Genomic DNA, 20,686 nt, shown 5'->3' with positions numbered 1-20,686 from the left:
ACCACTAGTCACCGGCAGGTAACCAGAAAAGGCCGCTGTTATTCCCTCTCGCTGATTCCTGCCTGCAGCCATTCCTCTATCCATGGCAGTATCCTTCCCGGAACACCACAAGATTTTGTCTTGTTAAGGAGCCTCTTGTGTGGCACCTTATTAGATTCCTTCTGAATTTCCAAGTAACAGGGAAACCTAAGTTACAGTGAAAGGCTGAACAATTTAGGTCTTTTTTCTTTAGAGCGCAGATGGTGAGGGAAATCTTGATAGAAGTATTTAAAATAATGAGGGGGACAGATCGAGTTGCCGTGGATAGGCTTCTCCCATTGAAAGTAGGGGAGATTCAAACAAGAGGACATGATTTGAGAGTTAGGAGGCAAAAGCTTAAGGGTAACACGAAGGGGAATTTCTTTACTCAGAGAGGGGTAGCTGTCTGGAATGAGCTTCCAGTAGAAGTGGTAGAGGCAGGTTCGGTATTGTCATCTGAAGTAAAACTGGATAGGTATATGGACAGGAAAGGAATGGAGGGTTGTGGGCTGAGTGCGGGCCATTGGGACTAGGTGAGCGTAAGCGTCGGCAAGGACTAATAGGACCAAGATGACCTGTTTCCGTGCTGTATTTGGTATATGTTATATAAATGGTATCCACTGCCTTTCCTTTGTTAACTCTGTTTGTTACTTCCTCTCAGAATGCTTACAGCTTTAACAGGCAAGATTACCCTCAACAGAATCCATGCTGACTTTGACTTATTTGATCATTCCTCCCCAAGAACCCAGAAAGCTCATCCTTAAAAATAGACACCAAAACTTTCTCAACAACTGAGGTTAGGCAAACTGGCCCATAATTTCAGTTCTGTAGCGTTCCTTCCTTCTCAAAGACTGAAGCGACATTTACAACCTTCCAGTCCTCAGGGAATTTAGAGATTCTTGGAGATTGTGTCCAATGCATTCGTTTTCTTTTCGGCCACCTCTTTCAGGACTTTGAGATGTGGTCTGTCTGGTCTAGGTGACTGATCTACCTTAAGACCTTTGAATTTCACTCGCACATTGCCCCTTATAATCGCAATGACACTCACTCCTGCTCCCTAACACTCATGGGTCTCTGGCACAGTGCTGGTTTCCTCCACATCGAAGACAAATGCAAAGTACACATTACGTTCATCTGCCATTTGTTCGCACCTGTTACAACTCAGCAGCATTATTTTCCAGTGGCCTAATATCAATTGTCACCTTCCTATTGACATTTGTATCACTGAAAATAAACTTATGCTGTCCTGTTTATATTAATGGTTAGTTTGTTTAGTATATTCTTTCCATTTTATAGCCTTTTTAGTTGGCTTTAGCTTCCAAACCCTCCATCTTCCCACTCACTTTTGCTACCATATACGCCCTTTTCCTTGGCTGAACTGTTTTCCTTAACTTCCTTTGTCAGCCACGGTTGCCCACTTCTGCCACTTAAAAACTTCCTCTTCTGCAGGACATGTCTATCCTGCTAATTGTGTACCATTACCAGAAATGTCAAACATCCCTGCTCTGCCGTCATCCCCGCCGGTATCCGCATCCGTTCTGTCTGGGCAAGCTTCACTCTGATGTCTCTGTAAATTCCATCATTCCATTGAGATACTGATGCGTGTGACTGATGGTGCTCCCTCACAAATTGCAGAATGATTTTAATCATTCCTCTTCAGTAAACAGACTTCTGGCTTTTGACCCTCGCACTGACGAATGCTGAGGTCTCGGTTTCAGATATCCGGACCCCGGCAAACGGGCGGCAACGTACCACTCGGGAATCTCATTCTGGCACAGCCAACCTACAGTCTGTTCCCCTATCTAACGAATCCCTTATCACTACAGCGTGTCCCTTCTTCCTCCTTCCCTTCTGAATCAAGAGGCAGAGTCTCTGCCAAACAGCCGACAACTGGGACCTAAATCTTTTAGTTTGTATGCGCGAATGTATCAGAAGTTTTATACCTGCTACTAATGAGGATGACCACAGGGGTACTCTTCACTGGCTCCTTAACCGCTTTCCCCTTTCTGGCTGTTACGCAGTTTCCTGTGTCCTCCACCTTGGGTGTAACTGCCTCTCTATCAGTCCCGTCTGTCACCCGGCAAGCCTCACGAATTATTTGAATATCCCGGATGCTAGCATCTCACAGGATCTATAGAGGCCCAGAACGTGGACCAGCTGCACTTTGTCTCTCTCCACGATAGGTCCACAACGGGTGCAATCTCATTTGCTCTCCACTGGGCCTTGGACCATTGCACAACAGCAATAGTTACGCCAGGCTGCGGTTTATTGTCCATAGCTCAGCGTTCAGCACAATCATTTCCTCAGTTCTTAAAAACAAGCTCCAAATCCTGGGCCAGGGTACATAACATAGAACATAGAACATAGAATACACAGTACAGGCTCTTCGGCCCACCATGTTGTGTCGAGCCTTAAACCCTGCCTCCCATATAACACCCTATCTTAAATCCCTCCATATACCTGTCTTGTAGTCTCTTAAATTTAACTAATGTATCTGCCTCCACCAGTGGCTCAGGCAGTGCTTTCCAAGCACCAACCACTCTCTGAGTAAATAAACCTTCCTGTAATATCCCCTTTGAACTTCCCACCCCTTCCCTTAAAGCTATGTCCTCTTGCATTGAGCAGTAGTGCCCTGGGGAAGAGGCGCTGGCTGTCCACTCTATCTAATTATCGGAATATCTTGTATACCTCTATCATGTCTCCTCTCATCCTCCTTCTCTCTTCCCGGCATTATAGACATTTACATTACACGCTGCAACCGCAAAGGAAACAGCATTATGTAGAACCCCACGCACCCTTCATACAAACTCTTTTTCCTGCCGTCTGGGAAAAGGCACCGAAGTGTTCGGGCTCTCAGGGCCAGACTATGTAACATTTTCTTCCCGCAAGATATCAGACTCCTCAATACCCATAGCCTGGACCGGCACCTTACTGCCCTATTGTCTAGTTTATTATTTATTGTAATGTCTGCACTGTTTGTGCACTTCATGCAGTCCCGGATAGGTCCGTAGTCCAGTGTAAAATTTTGAGTAGATTTTTTTTTGTGTTTTTTTTTACGTAGTTCAGTCTAGATTCTGCACTGTGTCATGTAACACCATGGTCCTGAAAAACGTTGTCTCATTTTTACTATGTACGGTACCAGCAGTTATGGTCGAAATGTCAATAAACAGTGACTTGACTTGACGACTTTTCTCCAAAGAGTATAAATCACACTCTCAATAAGAGGCAGAATCCAGGTTAATATCCTGTGTATCCTTTCCAATGCTTCCACATCCTTCCTCTAGTGAGGCGACCAGAACTGGACACAGTACTCCAAGTATGGTTTAACTAGAGTGTTATCGAGCTGCATCATTACCTCACGAAACTTAAACTCTATCCCTCGACTTAAGAAAGCCAGCACCCCATAATCTTTCTTAACTGCCCTATCTACCTGTGAGGCAACATTCATAGATCTGTGGACATGTACCCCGAGATCCCTCTGCTCCTCCACACTACCAAATGTCCTGCCATTTACTTTGACTCTGCCTTGGAATTTGTCCTTCTACAGGCTAACACCTCACACTTCTCCGGTTGAACTCCATCTGCCGCTTCTGAGCCCACTTCTGCATCCTGTCAATGTTTCCCTGCAATCTTCGACGATCGTCTACACTATCCACAACAGAAACCTTTGTGTCGTCTGCAAACTTGCCAACCCACCCTTCTACCGCCACCTGCAGGGCCTTAATAAAAATCACGAAAAGTAAGGGTCCCAGAACCAATATGTTGCAGAACATCAACCTCACTCATATTGACTTCACCGTCATCAAGTTCACTCTCATTGGTAAATACCGGAGAGAAGTATTCATTGACGACCTCGCTCACTTCCACAGCTTCCAGGTACACATTCCCACCTTCTCTAATTGGTCCTATCTTCACTCCAGTCATACCTTTGCTCTTCACACCATTGAAGAATGCCTTAGGGAGTTTTCTTTACCCTTCTTATGCCCCCTTCTTGCTCTCCTCAGCCCCGTCTTGAGCTCCTTTCCTGGTACCTTATATTCCTCAATAACCCCATTTGATCCTTGTTTCCTAAACCGCATGTATTCTTCCTTTCTTCCACCTGACTAGATTTTCCATTTCACTTGTCACCCATGGTTCCTTCACCCTACCATTTTTTGTCTTCTTCACCGGGACAAATTTACTACTAAGATGCAGATTCCTAAACATCGACCACATGTCCATGGTATATTTCCCTGCAATAACATCACCCCAATTCACACCTGCAAGTTCTAGCCTTACAGCCTCATAATTTTCACTTCCCCACTTAAAGAAAAACAGTTCTTTCTGATTCTACCCTTTTCCATGATCATTTTAAAGGCCGGAGAGCGGTGGTCACTGTCCTCCAAATGCACACACACTGAAAGATCTGCGACCTGACCTGGTTCGTTATCTAATACTAGGTCTAGTATGACATTTCCCCTAATCGGCCTGTCAACATACTGTGACAGGAATCCGTCCTGGATACACTACCGAAGCTCTGCCCCATCTAACCAAACGTACGGTTAAGTTGTTACCTTCGTCTGCAGGAGAATGTTTGACTTTCTCTTCGGGGAACCACACTCAGTGTAGACCAATAATAACATTACCGAACTAGAGGCAGTTTTAGACAATAGACAATAGACAATGGGTGCAGAAGTAGACCATTCGGCCCTTCGAGCCTGCACCGCCATTTTGAGATCATGGCTGATCAATCCCTATCAATACCCGGTTCCTGCCTTGTCCCCATATACCTTGATTCCCCTATCCATAAGATACCTATCTAGCTCCTTCTTGAAAGCATCCAGAGAATTGGACTCCACTGCCTTCCGAGGCAGTGCATTCCAGACCCCCACAACTCTCTGGGAGGTGAAGTTTTTCCTTAACTCTGTCCTAAATGACCTACCCCTTATTCGCAAACTATGCCCTCTGTACTGACTCTCCCAGAATCTGGAATATATTTCCTGCCTCTATATTGTCCAATCCCTTAATAATCTTATATGTTTCAATCAGATCCCCTCTCAATCTCCTTAATTCCAGCGTGTACAAGCCCAGTCTCTCGAACCTCTCTGCGTAAGACAGTCCAGACATCCCAGGAATTAACCTCGTGAATCTACGCTGCAGTTCCTCTACAGGCAGGATGTCCTTCCTTAACCCTGGAGACCAAAACTGTACACAATACTCCAGGTGTGGTCTCACCAAGGCTCTGTACAAATGCCAGAGGTTTTCCTTGCTCTTGTACTCAATTCCCTTTGTAATAAAGGCCAACATTCCATTAGACTTCTTCACAGTTTTGAGGTAGCAGAGAGGCTACAGAAGGACTTAGACTGATTAGGCAAATGGACAAATGTGCAGCAGATAGATTACAGTGCTGGAGAGACTATGGTAATACACTTTGGTGGAGAAAATATAAGAGTTGACCATTTTCTAAACAGAGAATCATCTACGGTGCAAAGGGGCATCGTGCAGGATTCCTTTATGATTTATTTGCAGGTTCAGTCGGTACTGAGGAAGGAAAATGTGATGTCAGTATTTATTTCGTAGGACTGGGATATATAAGCAAAGATAATTTTAAGACATTATAAGACACAGATGAGGCTCAGTTTAAGTGCTGTGAGCATTTTCGGACCCCTGATAGAGGAAAGGATGTACTTACACTGGAGAGGGTGCACTGGTGGTGCACAATAATTATTCTGCGATTGAAAGACTTGTTATACGGGGAACTTTTCACGGCTCTGGGACTGTGTGCACTGGAAATCGGAGAATAAGGGGTGCTTAGAGGGTGCCTCTCTGTTCTGAGATGAGCCCTCTGGTCTTTCACTCTCTCAGCAGCGGGGAAATCCTCTCTACCTCCACTCGAGCAAAGCCATTCACCATTAGAGGTTTCAATGCAGTCAAAATTCATTTACATAATTCCTATGTAGGCCCAGAGTCATCAAACTCTGTTTATGGAATCAATCTCTTGACTCTCCTTCGAACCCTCTTCAGCTTCAGGACATACTTTGTTAAATAAAGGGCCCACAACCCTTCACAATACCCCACGAGATGCCTCACCAATGCATTGTAAACCATGCCAGCCACTCCACCTATTTTCAAATCCTCTGCAAACTTCGCAACAGCGCAATCAGCTCGATCGTCCAAATGATTGACATACAAGGTAAAACGTTTTGGTTCCAACACAGACCCCTGTGGAAAGTGATGAACCACTGGCAGCCAACCAAAAAGTCTCCGTTCATTCCCACACTTTGCCTCCTGCCACTGAAACACCGCTTTGTCCATTATACAGCGAATCAAATATCGCTGTGATGATTGTACGCTCAAGTATCAATTGTTTGGTGACAATAAAAGTAAAGTAAAGTACTCCGCTCATGAAAGTTCAAAACCTTCACTCATGTATTCATCCTTTTCGGTGGTGTCCACCTTTTACCCTACAATTCAGCCAATTGACTGCAGTGTTGCTCCCTCAACAGCCTCTCCTCAGTAAACATTGCCTTTGTTTGTAAACCGGTTTCCTCATCGTCAGCACTATTTTCAGCCAATGCAGATCCTTCGGCATTGAAATGTGTGTAGCCCAGGACAATATTTGCACTGATCTCAACCATCTGATTTCCATATTTTTGTGAGTTCTTACCACCATCCGCCTCCACAACCTCTCCAATAACAATTCTGGAACTCTGTCCCCCATCTCTCTGTAACTATCTGAAACCCATGAGTGTACATTGTATAATCTTCCTGCTTCTTGCATCACTGGCACCTGGCAAGGGTAGCAAGATTGGAGATCCTTTCCTTTAACCTAACTCCCTGTATTCCCTCCTCACCTATCCTACCCAAGCCATTGGTAACCAAATGGAACACGATCTGACTTGCTCCCCACTAGGCCTTGGACCATCTGGACAATTGCAATGTCTACATCAGGCTGCGGTTTACTGACAACAGCTCAGAGTTCAGCAAAATCATTTCCTCAGTTCTTATCAACAAGCTCCACATCCCGGGCTGTGCATCTCCCTCTGCAACAGAATGTTTTACTTCCTCATCGGGAAACCACAGTCAGTGTAGAGCAGTTTTAAAGTAGCAGAGAGGCTACAGAGGGTTTTATACAGATTAGGAAAATGGGCAAACTAGTGGCTCTTGGAATACCGTGTCTGCATGTGAATGGACATGCAATTTGTTACAAGAAATAAAAGTGTCGACTGTTTTCTAAATGGAGAGACAATTCAACGACCTACGGCACAACGGGAATTTGGAATCCTTGTGCAGTATTCCCTCAAAATTAAGTTCCAGGAGGAGTAGTTGGTGAGGAAGGCAAATAGAATGTCAGCATTAGGAATATTCTCCTAATCAACGATCAACTTCTGACTGAAAGGTACCATCGGACGTGGCCTCCTCCGAAGTCTGTGGCAGAGCATTCCAACAGTTTCACTAAACCTGGCTAGAAAAAAAAAATCCCTCCCTTCCTCAAAGCGTGCCTCTCAATTGTGTGGCTGTGTACGCTGGTTTCGGATAAACCCAGCAAAGGGAGCATTCTTCCGTATGCACCCGATCTAGTTCTTTCAGCATTCGGTAGGTCTCAATGAGATCTCTCCCCCGCCCCCTCCGCATTCTTCCAAATTCCAGTGAGTACAGGCCCCATGCGATCAAATGTTCCTTAAACGTTACCCCTTCATTCCCGAAGTTATCCTTGTGAACCACCTCTGGACTCTTTCCAAAGAGAGCACGTCCCATCTGCGATATGGGACCCAAACCTGTTACAAATACACAAGATGCTGCCTGACTGGAGCTTTAAAGAGACTCACCGTTATCTCCTTGTTTTTCTGTTCCACTCCCCTTCAATGAGATCACATTGCGTTTGCCTTCTGTACCACAGACCGAAACTGTAAAGTAACTTTCTGGGACTCTTACATTTGGTCTCGTATGTTCCTCGGCTCCTCTGATGCTTGAGACATCTCCCCATTTAGATAATAGTCCGCCCTGTTGTTCGTTTTACCAAAATGTATTCGCATACGTTTCGCAACACTGGCTCCATCCGCCATTGTTTGCCCATTCGTCCCACTGTGTCTGTTTCCTGCTGTACTCGTATTGCTTCCTCGGCACGAAATACCCCTCCATCTACCTTTGTTTCTTCGTAACAAAACCACCAACTCTTTGATCCAAATCAATGACAAGCGAGGTTAAAAGTAGCGGTCCCAATTCTGTCCACTGAGGAACACGATTATTCACCGGCAGCCAACCAGAAAAGACACCCATTTATTCCCGCTTTCTGCTTCCTGCCTGCCCGCCATTCCGCTCTCCATCCCAGAATCCTTCCTGTAATGCCATCGGACTTTCTCTGTTTAAGCTTCCTAATGCGTGGCGCCTTCTCAAACGTCATCTGAAAATCCGAGAACATGATATCCCCTGTCTCTCCTCTGTGCTCTCTGTTTGTTACTTCATCTAAGACCTCTAACATGCTCGTCAGGCAAGATTTTCATTCACTGACACTGTGCTGACTCTGACCTATTTAACCATTCCTTTCAAAGGACTATAATCCTTATCCTTAATAATAGACACTGATATTTTCGCAGCTAATGAGGTAAGGACAATTTTGAAAACGTTTCCATCATCCAACTTCCCACCCCTTTTGCTACCTTACATGCCCTTCCTTTGGCTTTAATGCAGTCCTTAATTTCCCTCATCACCCACGGTAACCTACCCCTGCCATATGAGAACTTCTCCTTCTGAGGGGCATTTCTATCCTGCGCCTTGTGAACTATTCCCAGGAAATCCAGCTGGTGATCGTTCCCAGTAACCTCCTCCAATCCACCTGGGCAAGCTCCTCTCTCACGTGTCTGTAATTCCGTTCATTCCATTGTGATACTAATACCTGTGACTTATGCTTCTGCATCTCAGAGTGAAGTGTGAGTCCAATCCTGCGTTTTCAGTTAAGAGACATCTAGCTGTTGACCCTCACACTTAACAATCCTGACTCACTACCAGGGACCTGACTATCGTATCTTTTTTCTTTTAGGTGGTCCTCCGCCCACACCCTGCCAGTATCCAAAAGTGATATTTCTGTTGTTCAGGGGGATAGCCACAGCAGTATTATGTACTGGTTCCTTAACAGCTTACCACTTCCTGGCTGTCTCCCAGTTTCCTCGGTCCTGTACCTTGGGTGTAACCACCAGGCGCCGGGCCCGGATGAGATGTACCCCAGGCTACTGTGGAAGGCGAGAGAGTAGATTGCTGAGCAGCTGGCGATGATCTTTGCATCATCAATAGGGAGACTGGAGAGGTTCTAGAGGATTGGAGGGTTGCGAATGTTTTCCTTTATTCAAGAAAAGGAGGAGAGATAGACCAGGAAATTATAGACCAGTGAGTCTTACCTCAGTGGTTGGTAATTTGATGGAGAAGATCCTGAGTGGCAGGGTTTATGAACATTTGGAGAGTATAATGTGATTAGGAATAGTCAGCATGGCTTTGTCAAGCGCATGTCGTGCCTTCCGAGCCCGATTGACTTTTTTGAGGATGTGAGTAAACTTGTTGATGAAGGAAGAGCAGTGGATGTAGTATATATGGATTTCAGCAAGGCATTTCATAAGGTATCCCATGCAAGGCTTATTGAGAAAGTAAGAGGGCATGGGATCCAAGGGTACATTGCTTTGTGGATCCAGAACTGCCTTGCCCACAGAGGACAAAACGTGGATTGAGACGGGTCATATTCTGCCTGGAGGTCTGTCAGCAGTGGATGTCCCACTGATCTGTTCTGGGACCCTCACTCTTCGGCATTTTTATAAATGACCCGAATGCGGAAGTGGAGGGATAGGTTAGCAAGTTTGCTGATTACAGTAATGTTGGAGGTGCTGTGGTTGGTATGGAGGGCTGTCAGATGTTATTCAGGACATTGATAGGATGCAGAACTGGGCTGAGAAGTGGCAGATGGAGTTCAACCCAGATAAGTGTGAAGTGGTTCATTTTGGTAGGTCAAATATGACGGCAGAATAATGTATTAATGGTGAGACTCTTGGCAGTGTGGAGGATAACAGCGATCTTGGGGTACGATTCCATCAGACGCGAAAAGCAGCTGCGCAGGCTGACTCAGTGGTTAAGAAGGAGTACGGTGTATTGACCTTCATCAATCGTGGAATTGAATTTTGGCGCCGAGAGATAATGTTGCAGCTCTCTAGGGCTCTGGTCAGACCCCACTTGGAGTACTGTGCTTAGTTTTGGTCGCGTCACTACAGGGACGATGTGGAAGCCATAAAAAAGGTGCAAAGGAGATTTACAAGGAAGTTGCCTGGATTGTGCAGCATATCTTTTGAGGATTGATTGAGTGAACTCGGACTTTTCTCTTTGGAGTGACGGAAGATGAGAGGTGACCTGATAGAGGTGTACAAGATGAGGAGAGTCATTGATCGTGTGGATAATCAGAGGCTTTTTCCCAGGGCTAAAATGGTTGATAGAAAAGGAGACAGGATTAAATTGCTGGTGAGTAGGTCCAGAGGAGAATTCAGGGATAAGTTTTTTTTTTACTGAGAGAGTGGTGAATGCGTGGAATGCACTGCCGGCGGCGGTGTTCGAGGCGGATACGAAAGGGTCTTTTATGAGAATTTTTGGATCGGTACATGGAGCTTAGAAAAATAGAGGGCTATAGGTATGCCTAGTAATTTCTTGGGTATGGACATGTTCGGCACGACCTTGTGGGCCGAAGGGCGTGTATTGTGCTGTAGGCTTTCTATGTTCCTATGTTTCCACGTTTCGATATGTACATTCTATCATCTTGTAAGCCTCTCGAGTTATTTGAAATTTCCTGGATGTTTGCATCGCAGAGGATCTACTTTGAACCCAACACGTTGACCCGCTGCGTCTTGTCTTTCTCCACAATAGGTCTCCTGCGGGTGGTAACTCAATTGCTCGCCACTGGGCCTTGGACCCTCTGGACAACAGCAATACCTCTGTCAGGCTGCGGTCAATTGACAACAGCTCAGTGTTCAACACATTCATTTCCTCACTTATAATCAACGGAATCCAAATTCTGGGCCATTGTATCTCCACCAGGAACAGAATATTAGACTTCCTCTCCGGGAAACTACCATCTGTGTAGATCGGTCATAACATTTTTGCTGGAATACAGTGTCGGGAAAGACATGGATCTGTGCCTCTACTCACTGGAATTCAGACAGCTTAGTGTTGTCCTCATTGAAACCTATCTTTCCAAATCTGTTATCTGGTGGAGGCGGATACGATAGGGTCTTTTAAGAGACTTTTGGATAGGTACATGGAGCTTAGAAAAATGAAGGGCTATATGTAGGCCTAGTAATTTATTGGGTTCAGCACAACTTTGTTGGATGAAGGGCGTGTATTGTGCTGTAGGTTTTCTATGCTTCTATGTTTATACATCTCCATATGTCCCATCTATCATCTTGTAAGCCTCGTGAATTACTTGAAATTTCCTGGATGTTCGCATCGCAGAGGATCTACACTGAGCCCGACACGTTGACCCGCTGCATCATGTTCCTCCACAACAGGTCTACGGCGGGTGCAAACTCACCTGCTCACCACCGGGCCTTGGACCCTCTGGACAACAGCAATACTTACGCCTGCGGTTTATAGACAACAGCTCCGTGCTCAACACGATCATTTCAGTTATAATCAACGGGATCCAAATCCTGGGCCAATGTATCTCCCCCTGCAACAGAATGTAAGACTTCCTCATCGGGAAACCACAGTCCGTGTAGATCGGTCATTACATTTTTGATCAACAGATAGTGTTGAGGAAGCAGGCAGTTGGACAGAGAGGAAAATGGGCAAAAAAGTGGCTGATGGAATACAGTGTCGGGAAAAGCATGGATCTGTGCCTGTGCTCACTGGGATTCAGACAGCTTTGTGTTGACTTCATTGTAACCTATCTTTCCAGATTATTATTATTATTATTATTATTATTATTATTATTATTATTATTATTATTATTATTATTATTATTATTATTATTATTATTATTATTATTATTATTATTATTATTATTATCCAAAATCGTATGGAAATAGGTAACACTTACAATGTCTGAAATGAAAATTAAAGAATGTTTTAAAGATTGAAAATTATGATAACACAAAAAAGAAAAGAAAATAAATTCTGGTAAAGCAAAGAAAAGTGAGGGAAAAAAAGTAGAAGCCATTAGGTGTTCAACCCCGAAGTCATGCGCCATACAAAAATCTTCTAAAGATAAACTTCAAACCGCCATTAAAAAAAAAAAATTACAATTAGATCGTGGAGGAAATCTGTCAATTTAGTCAAATGGTAGTAACGAGCAAATGAACCCCATCTTTTCTCAATATCAAACATAGGTTCGAAGGTTCGAGTTTCTAATTTTCTCCAAACTAAGACAAAACATCACTGGAGAGAGCCATTATACAGAGTGGGAGCCGACGTATCCTTCCACTTCAACAGAATGGCCCTCCCAGCTATCAACGTGACAAACGCAACAACATGTTGGTCAGACAAAGATATACCGCGGATATTTTGAGGATTTATTCCAAAGAGTGCAGCTAAGCTTTCAGGTTGTAAATTAATTTTAAGTGCTTCAGAAATTGTAAAAAAGAACTGACTTCGAAAACTGTTCCAGTATAGAACAGGGACAAAAGATGTGAACCAGTGTAGCTGTCTCAGTTTTACATCTATCACGATAACTGCCAACATCAGGAAAGATTTTCATTTTCCATCTTTTTATTTATTTAAAAATAAGGATAGATACAAGTCAGAGGAGAAATAATCTCAAATACATATTTCAATAATAGTACAAACAATGACAAGAATATACACTGTCAAATCATGTAGAGTATAATATTTAGCGAATATAATGTAAGAACCACAGCTCTTCTTAACAACTCATACAGAAAAAAGACTGAAATAGTAACGATGTACAATTTTAAATTGGATCAGCGAATGACCAGCACAAATCGAAGAAGAGTTCACCAACGTCAGAATCCGCATCCAGTCCTCCGTCATAAAAGTCAAATTAAGTTCCTTTTTCCAATCTTGTTTAATCTTACAAAAAGGACGCTTCTCCCATTGTAATAATAAATTATAAATTCTTCCAATGGAACCCTTCATCAAAGGGTTCGTGCTCTTAATAGTACCGGCATCCAATATGTAAGGAGATTTACTTAAATAGTTTTGATAAAAGACCAATTATTAGTAAATGTCACTTACAAAACTGGAAAAAGGATGGAGGTCTGGCTGTGCCTAATTTAAGAATGTATTTCTGGGATGTTACTGTGCGATATATGTCCTTTTGGTTACACTGGGTTGATAAGAACGAGCGGCCAATTTGAGTGGATTTGGAACTGAAAGCCGTGAAACAGTTTTCTTTAACCTCGTTATTGGGAGCTGTTCTACCTATCCTCTTAGGTAAAGTTGCTAATTTAAACTTATGCCCTGTGATTAAGTATTCTTCAGAAATTTTGCTCCAGTTCTGTAATGTTTTAATCTTAAAAAAAATTAAATTTGTTGTTTAATTTATAGAAATTATTTTAAGCCTTCTTGAGTGATCCATTTTTTTTATTTTGAAAAAATAAAGGTATTAATTCTTCTTTTTTAGATCTATTTAAAGAAGATAGACTGGTCTTTTGAAAAAATGGTTGATAAATATTCCTTCATACTCACACTTTTTACAATATCTTCAGGTTAGACATTTCTAACAAAAATAGTTAAGTAATTGTCCTCATTGAAACCTATCCAACGTAAACATTTACTCGGTGGAAGGACTGGGAGAGAAGGCTTCCTCTGTTGAGGGAGACTAAGACATGCAGGGGAGATTCAGAATATAAGGATGCCAATCTAGCCGGAGATTAGGAGGAATTTCTTCAGCCAACGAGGAGTGGATTTCTGGAATTGTCAGCAGTAGGCGTCGGTGGAGGTCAAATCACTGCAAATATTTAGATATATTTAGGACAGAGGACGTGCGAGTGAAGAGGTTGTGTTGAGGGAATTTCTGCAGCTGGGGCCTAACCTGAAAAGCAGAACCGAAAAGGATTACTTCCCGAGCTACGTGCAAATTGGCAGAGGGTAAAGAAGATTCGAGAAGTAAATCGATGGCTCAAGAATTGGTTTGTGACAAGTGGGTTTGAATTCATGAGAAATTGGCCCCAGTATATGGGACGAGGGAGTTGTTCTAATTGGACGGGCTACACCTGAACTGTGATGGGACCTGGATTCCAGCGAGTCGCATAACAAGGGTTGTGGAATAAAACTAAATAGTAGTTGGTGGGTTCAACAGAGTGGCGGAGTCTGAATAAAGTAAAAGAGACAAGTGTGGATAAAGATGAAGTAAAATCAAAAGATTAAAAAAAAAGAAAAATAAGAGTGGAGTGAAGTGAAGCGAAGAAACTTCAAGTGTAAAGAGAGAAAGATGACATGATTTTAAAAGCACAATGAGTGTAAAAACACTTTATCTGAATTCCTGTCGTTTTCCAAGTAAGGTCAGTCAACTTGTGGCACAAATTAGTACAAAGGGGAAGTGATAGTGGCCAGTGAAGAGAGGGGCTGCATGGTGGAGAGGATTGGGAATTAAATATACAGGTAATACGTAATACAGAAGGACAGGTAGGAAGGTCAAGGTGTTCCGGTAGTGCTCGTCATAAAGGATGAGATCAGGGTGAATGTGAGAGAAGACATAAGCTCTAAGGAGCTGAATGTTGAATCTATCTGGGTAGAGATAACGGATAGTATAGGGGAAAAATCACTGGTGTGAGTTGTCAATTGAACGGCGAATAATATCATTACAGTGTCACAGACAGGAAACAGAGGAATATCTGAGGCATGTAAGAATGGAACAGCAGTTATCATGGGGGACTTTAACTTGCACAATCAATTTGTTCGAGGCAGTCTTGAGGAGGGTTTCATAGACTGCAGCCGTGATGGCTTTCTGGAACAGCATGCGGTTTAACCTTCAAGGGAACGTGCATCCAAGTTCGGCGCTCCCATTCCCCGGAGTATGGAGAGTGTTACTTTCCATTTGAGACTCAGACTGCCATTCATTGCCAAGCACATTCCTTCGTGGAATGTCTGTAGTTAAAAGACTCGCGTTGAGCACTCTGTGCTCAACGGTATGAGTTTTATTTCCTCTTTGGATTTATTTACTCTAGTCTTGGTTATTTCTAATCTGAGTCTGAGTGTATTCCAGACCTGACTCTGCACGTACCTTCACCACCGTCCATATCTCTCTCTTTACAGAAGGGATTACAACGCGAAGAGTTTGAGGTGATGTGGTCTGTCATTGAAAACTCGCGAGTTTCTCCGGATATACGGCGGAGAGCATTCTGGTTTGTCACATCGCCGCCTGGTGTGGAGGCTGCAACGCACAGGGTCGTCAGAGGCTGCAAAGGGTTTTCGACTCAGCCAACTCCATCGCAGGCAATACCCTCCTCTCCATCGAGGGCATCTTCAAGAGGGACCGCATCCATTACTGAGGACCTTCTCCACCCGGGAAATGTCTTGTCATCATTCGTACCATCGGGGAGGAGGTACAGGAGCCTGACGACCCGCACTCAACAAATTAAACCAAGTTACTTCCCTTTCACCATCAGATTACTAAACGCTTCTGAATCCATGAGCACACTCGATACTCCTCTATTTGCTGTATTTATTAATGTTTGGAAGTGTCACGTACCCCGTAACCGGGTTACCAAACCAGCAGAAATGGAATGATACGTTGGGACCTGATTGTACAGTAACTAGAGGTTTTTATTAGTAACCTAAGTAATACAGTATGAAAAATACAAATATACATATAAAATAGGTTAGCAATGATAAATACAGGAGTGTAGGAATAAGATTCATAACCAAGCTCTGTCGTAGTCTAGGGGTAAATTAATAGCCTTAAAATAGTGCAGAGATCAGTTTGGGTTGAGGTTGTTGCTATTGTGCCGTTGGGGAGAGAGAGAGAGAGAGAGAGAGCGAACGGGAGATGAGCAGCTGAAGCAGGCAAACCTTCCGTTGTCTTCTTGTTCGGTTGTACCGTTGTGGTCACCGATTATGACCCTTCCGTTCCCGGCGAGACCGGTCTTCAGTGGTAGACGTCACCCAGGCAAGGATGGACACACACACAAGTTCCCCACCGGCCTGCCTTCACACACTGTGAGCTTCAGACCGATTCCCCGGAATCGATCCTCCAAGCCCTCACCTTCCTGCGGGTGCACAACACTCGTTCAGTGTCCAGTGGCGTTTCTGCCTGTGTCCCAGCAGACTCGTCAGTTATTTCCCCAGCCAAGGTCCCAGCCATCCAGCAACTGATCATGTCCATCAAACTAGGCCACTCCCCCCTGTCTCAGCAGACTCGTCAGTTAATTCCCCAGCCAAGGTACCAGCCGTCCATCAACTGATCATGTCCATCAAACTGGGCCACTCCCCCCTGTCTCAGCAGACTCGTCAGTTATTTCCCCAGCCAAGGTACCAGCCATCCATCAACTGATCATGTCCATCAAACTGGGCCACTCCCCCCTGTCTCAGCAGACTCGTCAGTTATTTCCCCAGCCAAGGTACAAGCCATCCATCAACTGATCATGTCCATCAAACTGGGCCACTCCCCCCTGTCTCAGCAGGCAACTGGCATCCACTCTGCTGTGTCAGCAGGGATTCACACGAGCAGGCAAAGTCCCTGGAAGTAAAGTCAACAATTAGCGAAGAAGCCATAACTCTAAATCCTTGTTTCTCTCTCTCATTATCAGCATGTGCAGCATGGTGCCTCTCTTCCTCTTTATCTTTCTCTCTCTCTCTCTAGTTAGCAGCATAGTTCACGGGGGGTCCAACTCTGGACCCCATCTCCCCGTGGTTTTCTCATCACACGTAAAAATTACAAAGGTTTAAATCCATACCTCTAATATCTTCAGAACAAAACGTGTACAATTTCTAACTTAACATCTGGATAAACAATCAGCTATATTGTTAGTATCGTTCACAAGTTTTTTTAAAAGTCAAATTCCTGCAAAACCAGACCCTGTTATTCAACGTGGCGTTTGGTCAACCATTGTCCCTTTTCCACTTCGAAAGAGAACACTTAACCATCATGTGATCAGCTTGAACAGGGATTTCACGGACGCCCTGAAAGGAGATTCAATCTGTGTCTGACCTCGGGAGTCTGTGATGTGATGGTGTGCAGGGAGCTTCTTTCTGGTTCTGATCCCGGACGTGTGAGATTGGACGGTGGTGGGAGGGCTGTTGGAAATGTATCTTAGAGATAGAATCTGTCAGAGGAAGTCTTTTTTAGTCAGTGAGTTATTGATGCGTGGAATGCACTGCCTTAGTCAGTGACACTAGTGAAATTTAAGAGACTACTAGGCAGGTAAATGGAGGAATTTACGGTGGGTTGTTATATGGGAGGCAGGGTATAAGGGTCGGCACAAAATTGTGGGCCGAAGGGCCTGGACTGTGCTGTACTGCTTTCTGTTCTATTTTGTATACCGTCCCATCACACACACCTGGGGTCAGGCACATGGTTAAGCTCCCTCCACAACATCCCATCACACACTCCCAGTGTCAGACACAGGGTGAATCTCCCTCCGCACCGTCCCATCACACACTCCCGGGATTACACTCATGGTTAAGCTCCCGTTAACACCGTCCCATCACACACTCCCGGGATCAGACACAGAGTGAAGCTCCCTTCACAACGTCCCATTGCACAATCCCCAGGTCAGACACAGGCTCAAGCTCCCTCCATACTATTGGTGTTATTTCTGCTCACTTCCACCGGATATCGATCTCTCGGTTCACAGTTTCTCTACATCTCTGCGAGTACAGGGCAGCGGTGTGGTTTCACACCATTTCCTCGCAGTGTCTGCAAACTCACCACCCCTCCACAGCCCTCCCTCACCTCCCCCCCTCTCCTTTTTTCTACCTCTGGTCTCACACACACTTATTATCTCTGAGATAGACACACTGTTGGAGACTACAGGAACGCTGAAAACTGGTGATTGGTGAGAGGGGAGAGAGGGACTGAAGAAGGAGATTCGCTCTGTTTCTGAATCCATTACTGTGTTGTCGCAATGTGAGGCGGTAGATTCACTCTGTGTCTGATCCCGGAACTGTGTGATGGGACGGTGTGGAAGGAGATTCTCCCTGTGTTTGATCCTGGGACAGTGTCATGGGACGGTGTGGACGGGAGCTTCACACTGTGACTGATCCGGGGAGAGGGTGTTGGGACCGTGTGGACGGGAGCTTCACACTGTGACTGATCCGGGGAGAGGGTGTTGGGACCGTGTGGACGGGAGCTTCACACTGTGACTGATCCGGGGAGAGGGTTGTGGGAACGTGTGGACGGGAGCTTCACACTGTGACTGATCCGGGGAGAGGGTTGTGGCACCGTGCGCAGGAAATCTTCACTCCATGTCTGACACCGCTAGTGAGTGATAGAACGGTGTGGAGGGAGCTTCACTCTGTGCCTGACCGCGGGACTGTGTAATGCAACGGAGCGGAGGAAGATTCACTTTGTGTCTGACCCAGGTATTGAGTGACGGGACGGTGTTGTGGGAACTTCAATCTGTGTCTGATGCGGGGTGTGTGACATGGGACGGCGTGGAAACAACTTTACTCTGTGTCTAAAGCTGCTTGTATGAGCTGGGACTGTGTTTTGGGATCCTGACTCTGTCCGATCCCGGGAATGTGTTTTGGGCATAGTGTTTTTGGAAATTCTTTCTATGTCTGACAACAGGAGTATTTGATGGGACAGTGCAGAGGGAGCTTCACTCTATCACTAACCCGGTGAGTCTGTGAAATCCAACGGTTCGGAGTGATCTTCAGTTTACAACAGAAGCCGTGAATGTCTGATGGGCCGGTGGGAATGATTCCCTTTTCTCTGTCTGTCTACCAGAGGATGGAATGGACGCTGAGGAGAGATTCACTGCTCAATGTTCCTATTTTCCAGAACAGATGATGGGCCGAAGCAACATTGTTATAAATCAGATTCCAGGCGTCTTAAAGTAAGTTCAAAAGAGGAAGAGGCATGTGTGAGATACAACAAACTGAAGCTCCCTCCACACCGTCCCATCACACACTTCCGGTGTCAGACAGAGAGTGAATCTCCCTCCACACCGTCCCATCACACACTCCCTGTGCCAGACATAGGTTGTAACTCCCTCCACACCGTCCCATCACACACTCCCTGTGCCAGACATAGGTTGTAACTCCCTCAATACCGTCCGGTCACACACTCCCGGGATCAGAATTATGTCGAAGCACCCAACTCACAAGGTTAGAAAGATGTTGAAGCTCTCTCCACACCGTCCCATCACACTCTCCCAATGTCAGGCACAGAGTCAATCTCCCTCCACAGCGTCCCATCACACACTACCGGGGTCAGACACAGAGTGAAACTCCCTCCACACAGTCCCATCACACTCTCCCGGGGTGAGGCACAGAGTGAATCTCGCTCCACACCGTCCCATTACACACTCCCGGGGACAGACACAGAGTGAAACTCCCTCCACCCCGTCCCATCACACACTCCCGGGGTCAGACATAGAGTGAATCTCCCTCCACACCGTCTAATCATACACTCCCGTGGTCAGACATAGAGTGAATCTTCCTCCACACCGTCCCATCACACACTCCCAGGATCAGACACAGAGTGAATTTCCCTCCTCACCGTCCCATCACACACTCCGTGGGTCAGACACAGAGTGAATCTCCCTCCACACCGTCCCTTCACACACTCCAGGGGTCAGACACAGAATGAATCTCCCTCCACACCTCCCTGCAAACCGGCTAATCAAGCACCCGGGGTCAGACACATGGTACACCTCCTAGCACACTGTGGGTGTTATTTCTGTTCATTTCCACCGGATATCGATATCTCGGTTCTTAGCTTTTCTACGTCTCTGCGAGTACAGGATGGTCGTGTGGTTTCACGCCCTTTTCTCCCAGTGACTGCATACTCACCCCCTTCTCAGCCCTTACTCCCCCTCCCCCTCCCTCCTCAATTCTACCTCTGGTCTCACACACACTTATTATCTCTGAGACAGACACACTGTTGGAGACTACAGGAACGATGAAGTGCTGGTGATTGGTGAGAGGGAGAGAGGGAGTGAGGGGTGGGATTCGGTTTCTTTCTGAATCCGTTGCTGTGTTATAGGACTGTGAGGCGGCAGATTCACTCTGTGTCTGTCCCCTGGAGTGTGTGATGGGACGGAGTAGAGGGGAGCTTCACTCTTTGTCTGACTGAGGGACTGTGCGCTGGGGCGGACTGGACACACATTCACTTTGGTTCCAACCCCGGGACAGAGTAGTTGGACCGTGCGCAGTGGAGCTTCACTCCATATCTGACCCCGCAAGTGTGTGATCGAACGGTGTGGAGGGAGCTTCACACTGTGTCTCACCCGGGGGGCTGTGTATTGGGACGGAGTAGACGGAGCTTCACTCTGTGTCTGAACCCCGGAGTGTGTGACGGTCGGTGTGTATGGAGCTTCAGTCTTTGTCTGACTCCGGGACTGTGTGAGGGAATGATGTGGAGGGAGCATCACTCCGAGTCTGACCAGGAGAGTGTGTGATGGGACGGTGTGTACGAAGTTTCTCTCTGTGTCTGATCCCGGGTGTGTGTGAGGGGACACTGCGGAGAGAGCTTCAGTCCCAGCTCCACCCGGGGGTTGTGTAATGGGATGGTGAGGAGTGCGCTGCACTGCGTGTC

At 45.5% G+C, this 20,686-nt stretch overlaps 1 protein-coding gene across 1 annotated transcript in view; it reads right to left on the bottom strand.

The window, feature by feature from the left end:
* LOC140720738 (uncharacterized) overlaps positions 1-16,288 on the bottom strand; it is a 44,251-nt gene extending 27,963 nt beyond the window's left edge. The window contains exons 1-3 of the mRNA XM_073035567.1: positions 16,190-16,288; positions 11,558-11,695; positions 9,139-9,224 (exon numbers count right to left, since the gene is read on the bottom strand). Of these exons, the coding sequence (XP_072891668.1) occupies positions 9,139-9,224; positions 11,558-11,695; positions 16,190-16,288 (323 nt within the window). The remainder of the gene's footprint in view (positions 1-9,138; positions 9,225-11,557; positions 11,696-16,189) is intronic.
* Between the last annotated feature and the right edge of the window lie 4,398 nt (positions 16,289-20,686).

Source organism: Hemitrygon akajei, unplaced genomic scaffold, assembly GCF_048418815.1.
Source record: "Hemitrygon akajei unplaced genomic scaffold, sHemAka1.3 Scf000046, whole genome shotgun sequence".
Lineage (NCBI taxonomy): Eukaryota > Metazoa > Chordata > Chondrichthyes > Myliobatiformes > Dasyatidae > Hemitrygon > Hemitrygon akajei.
Note: the sequence above shows the minus strand (reverse complement) of the source record. Positions and strands in the feature narration are given on the sequence as shown.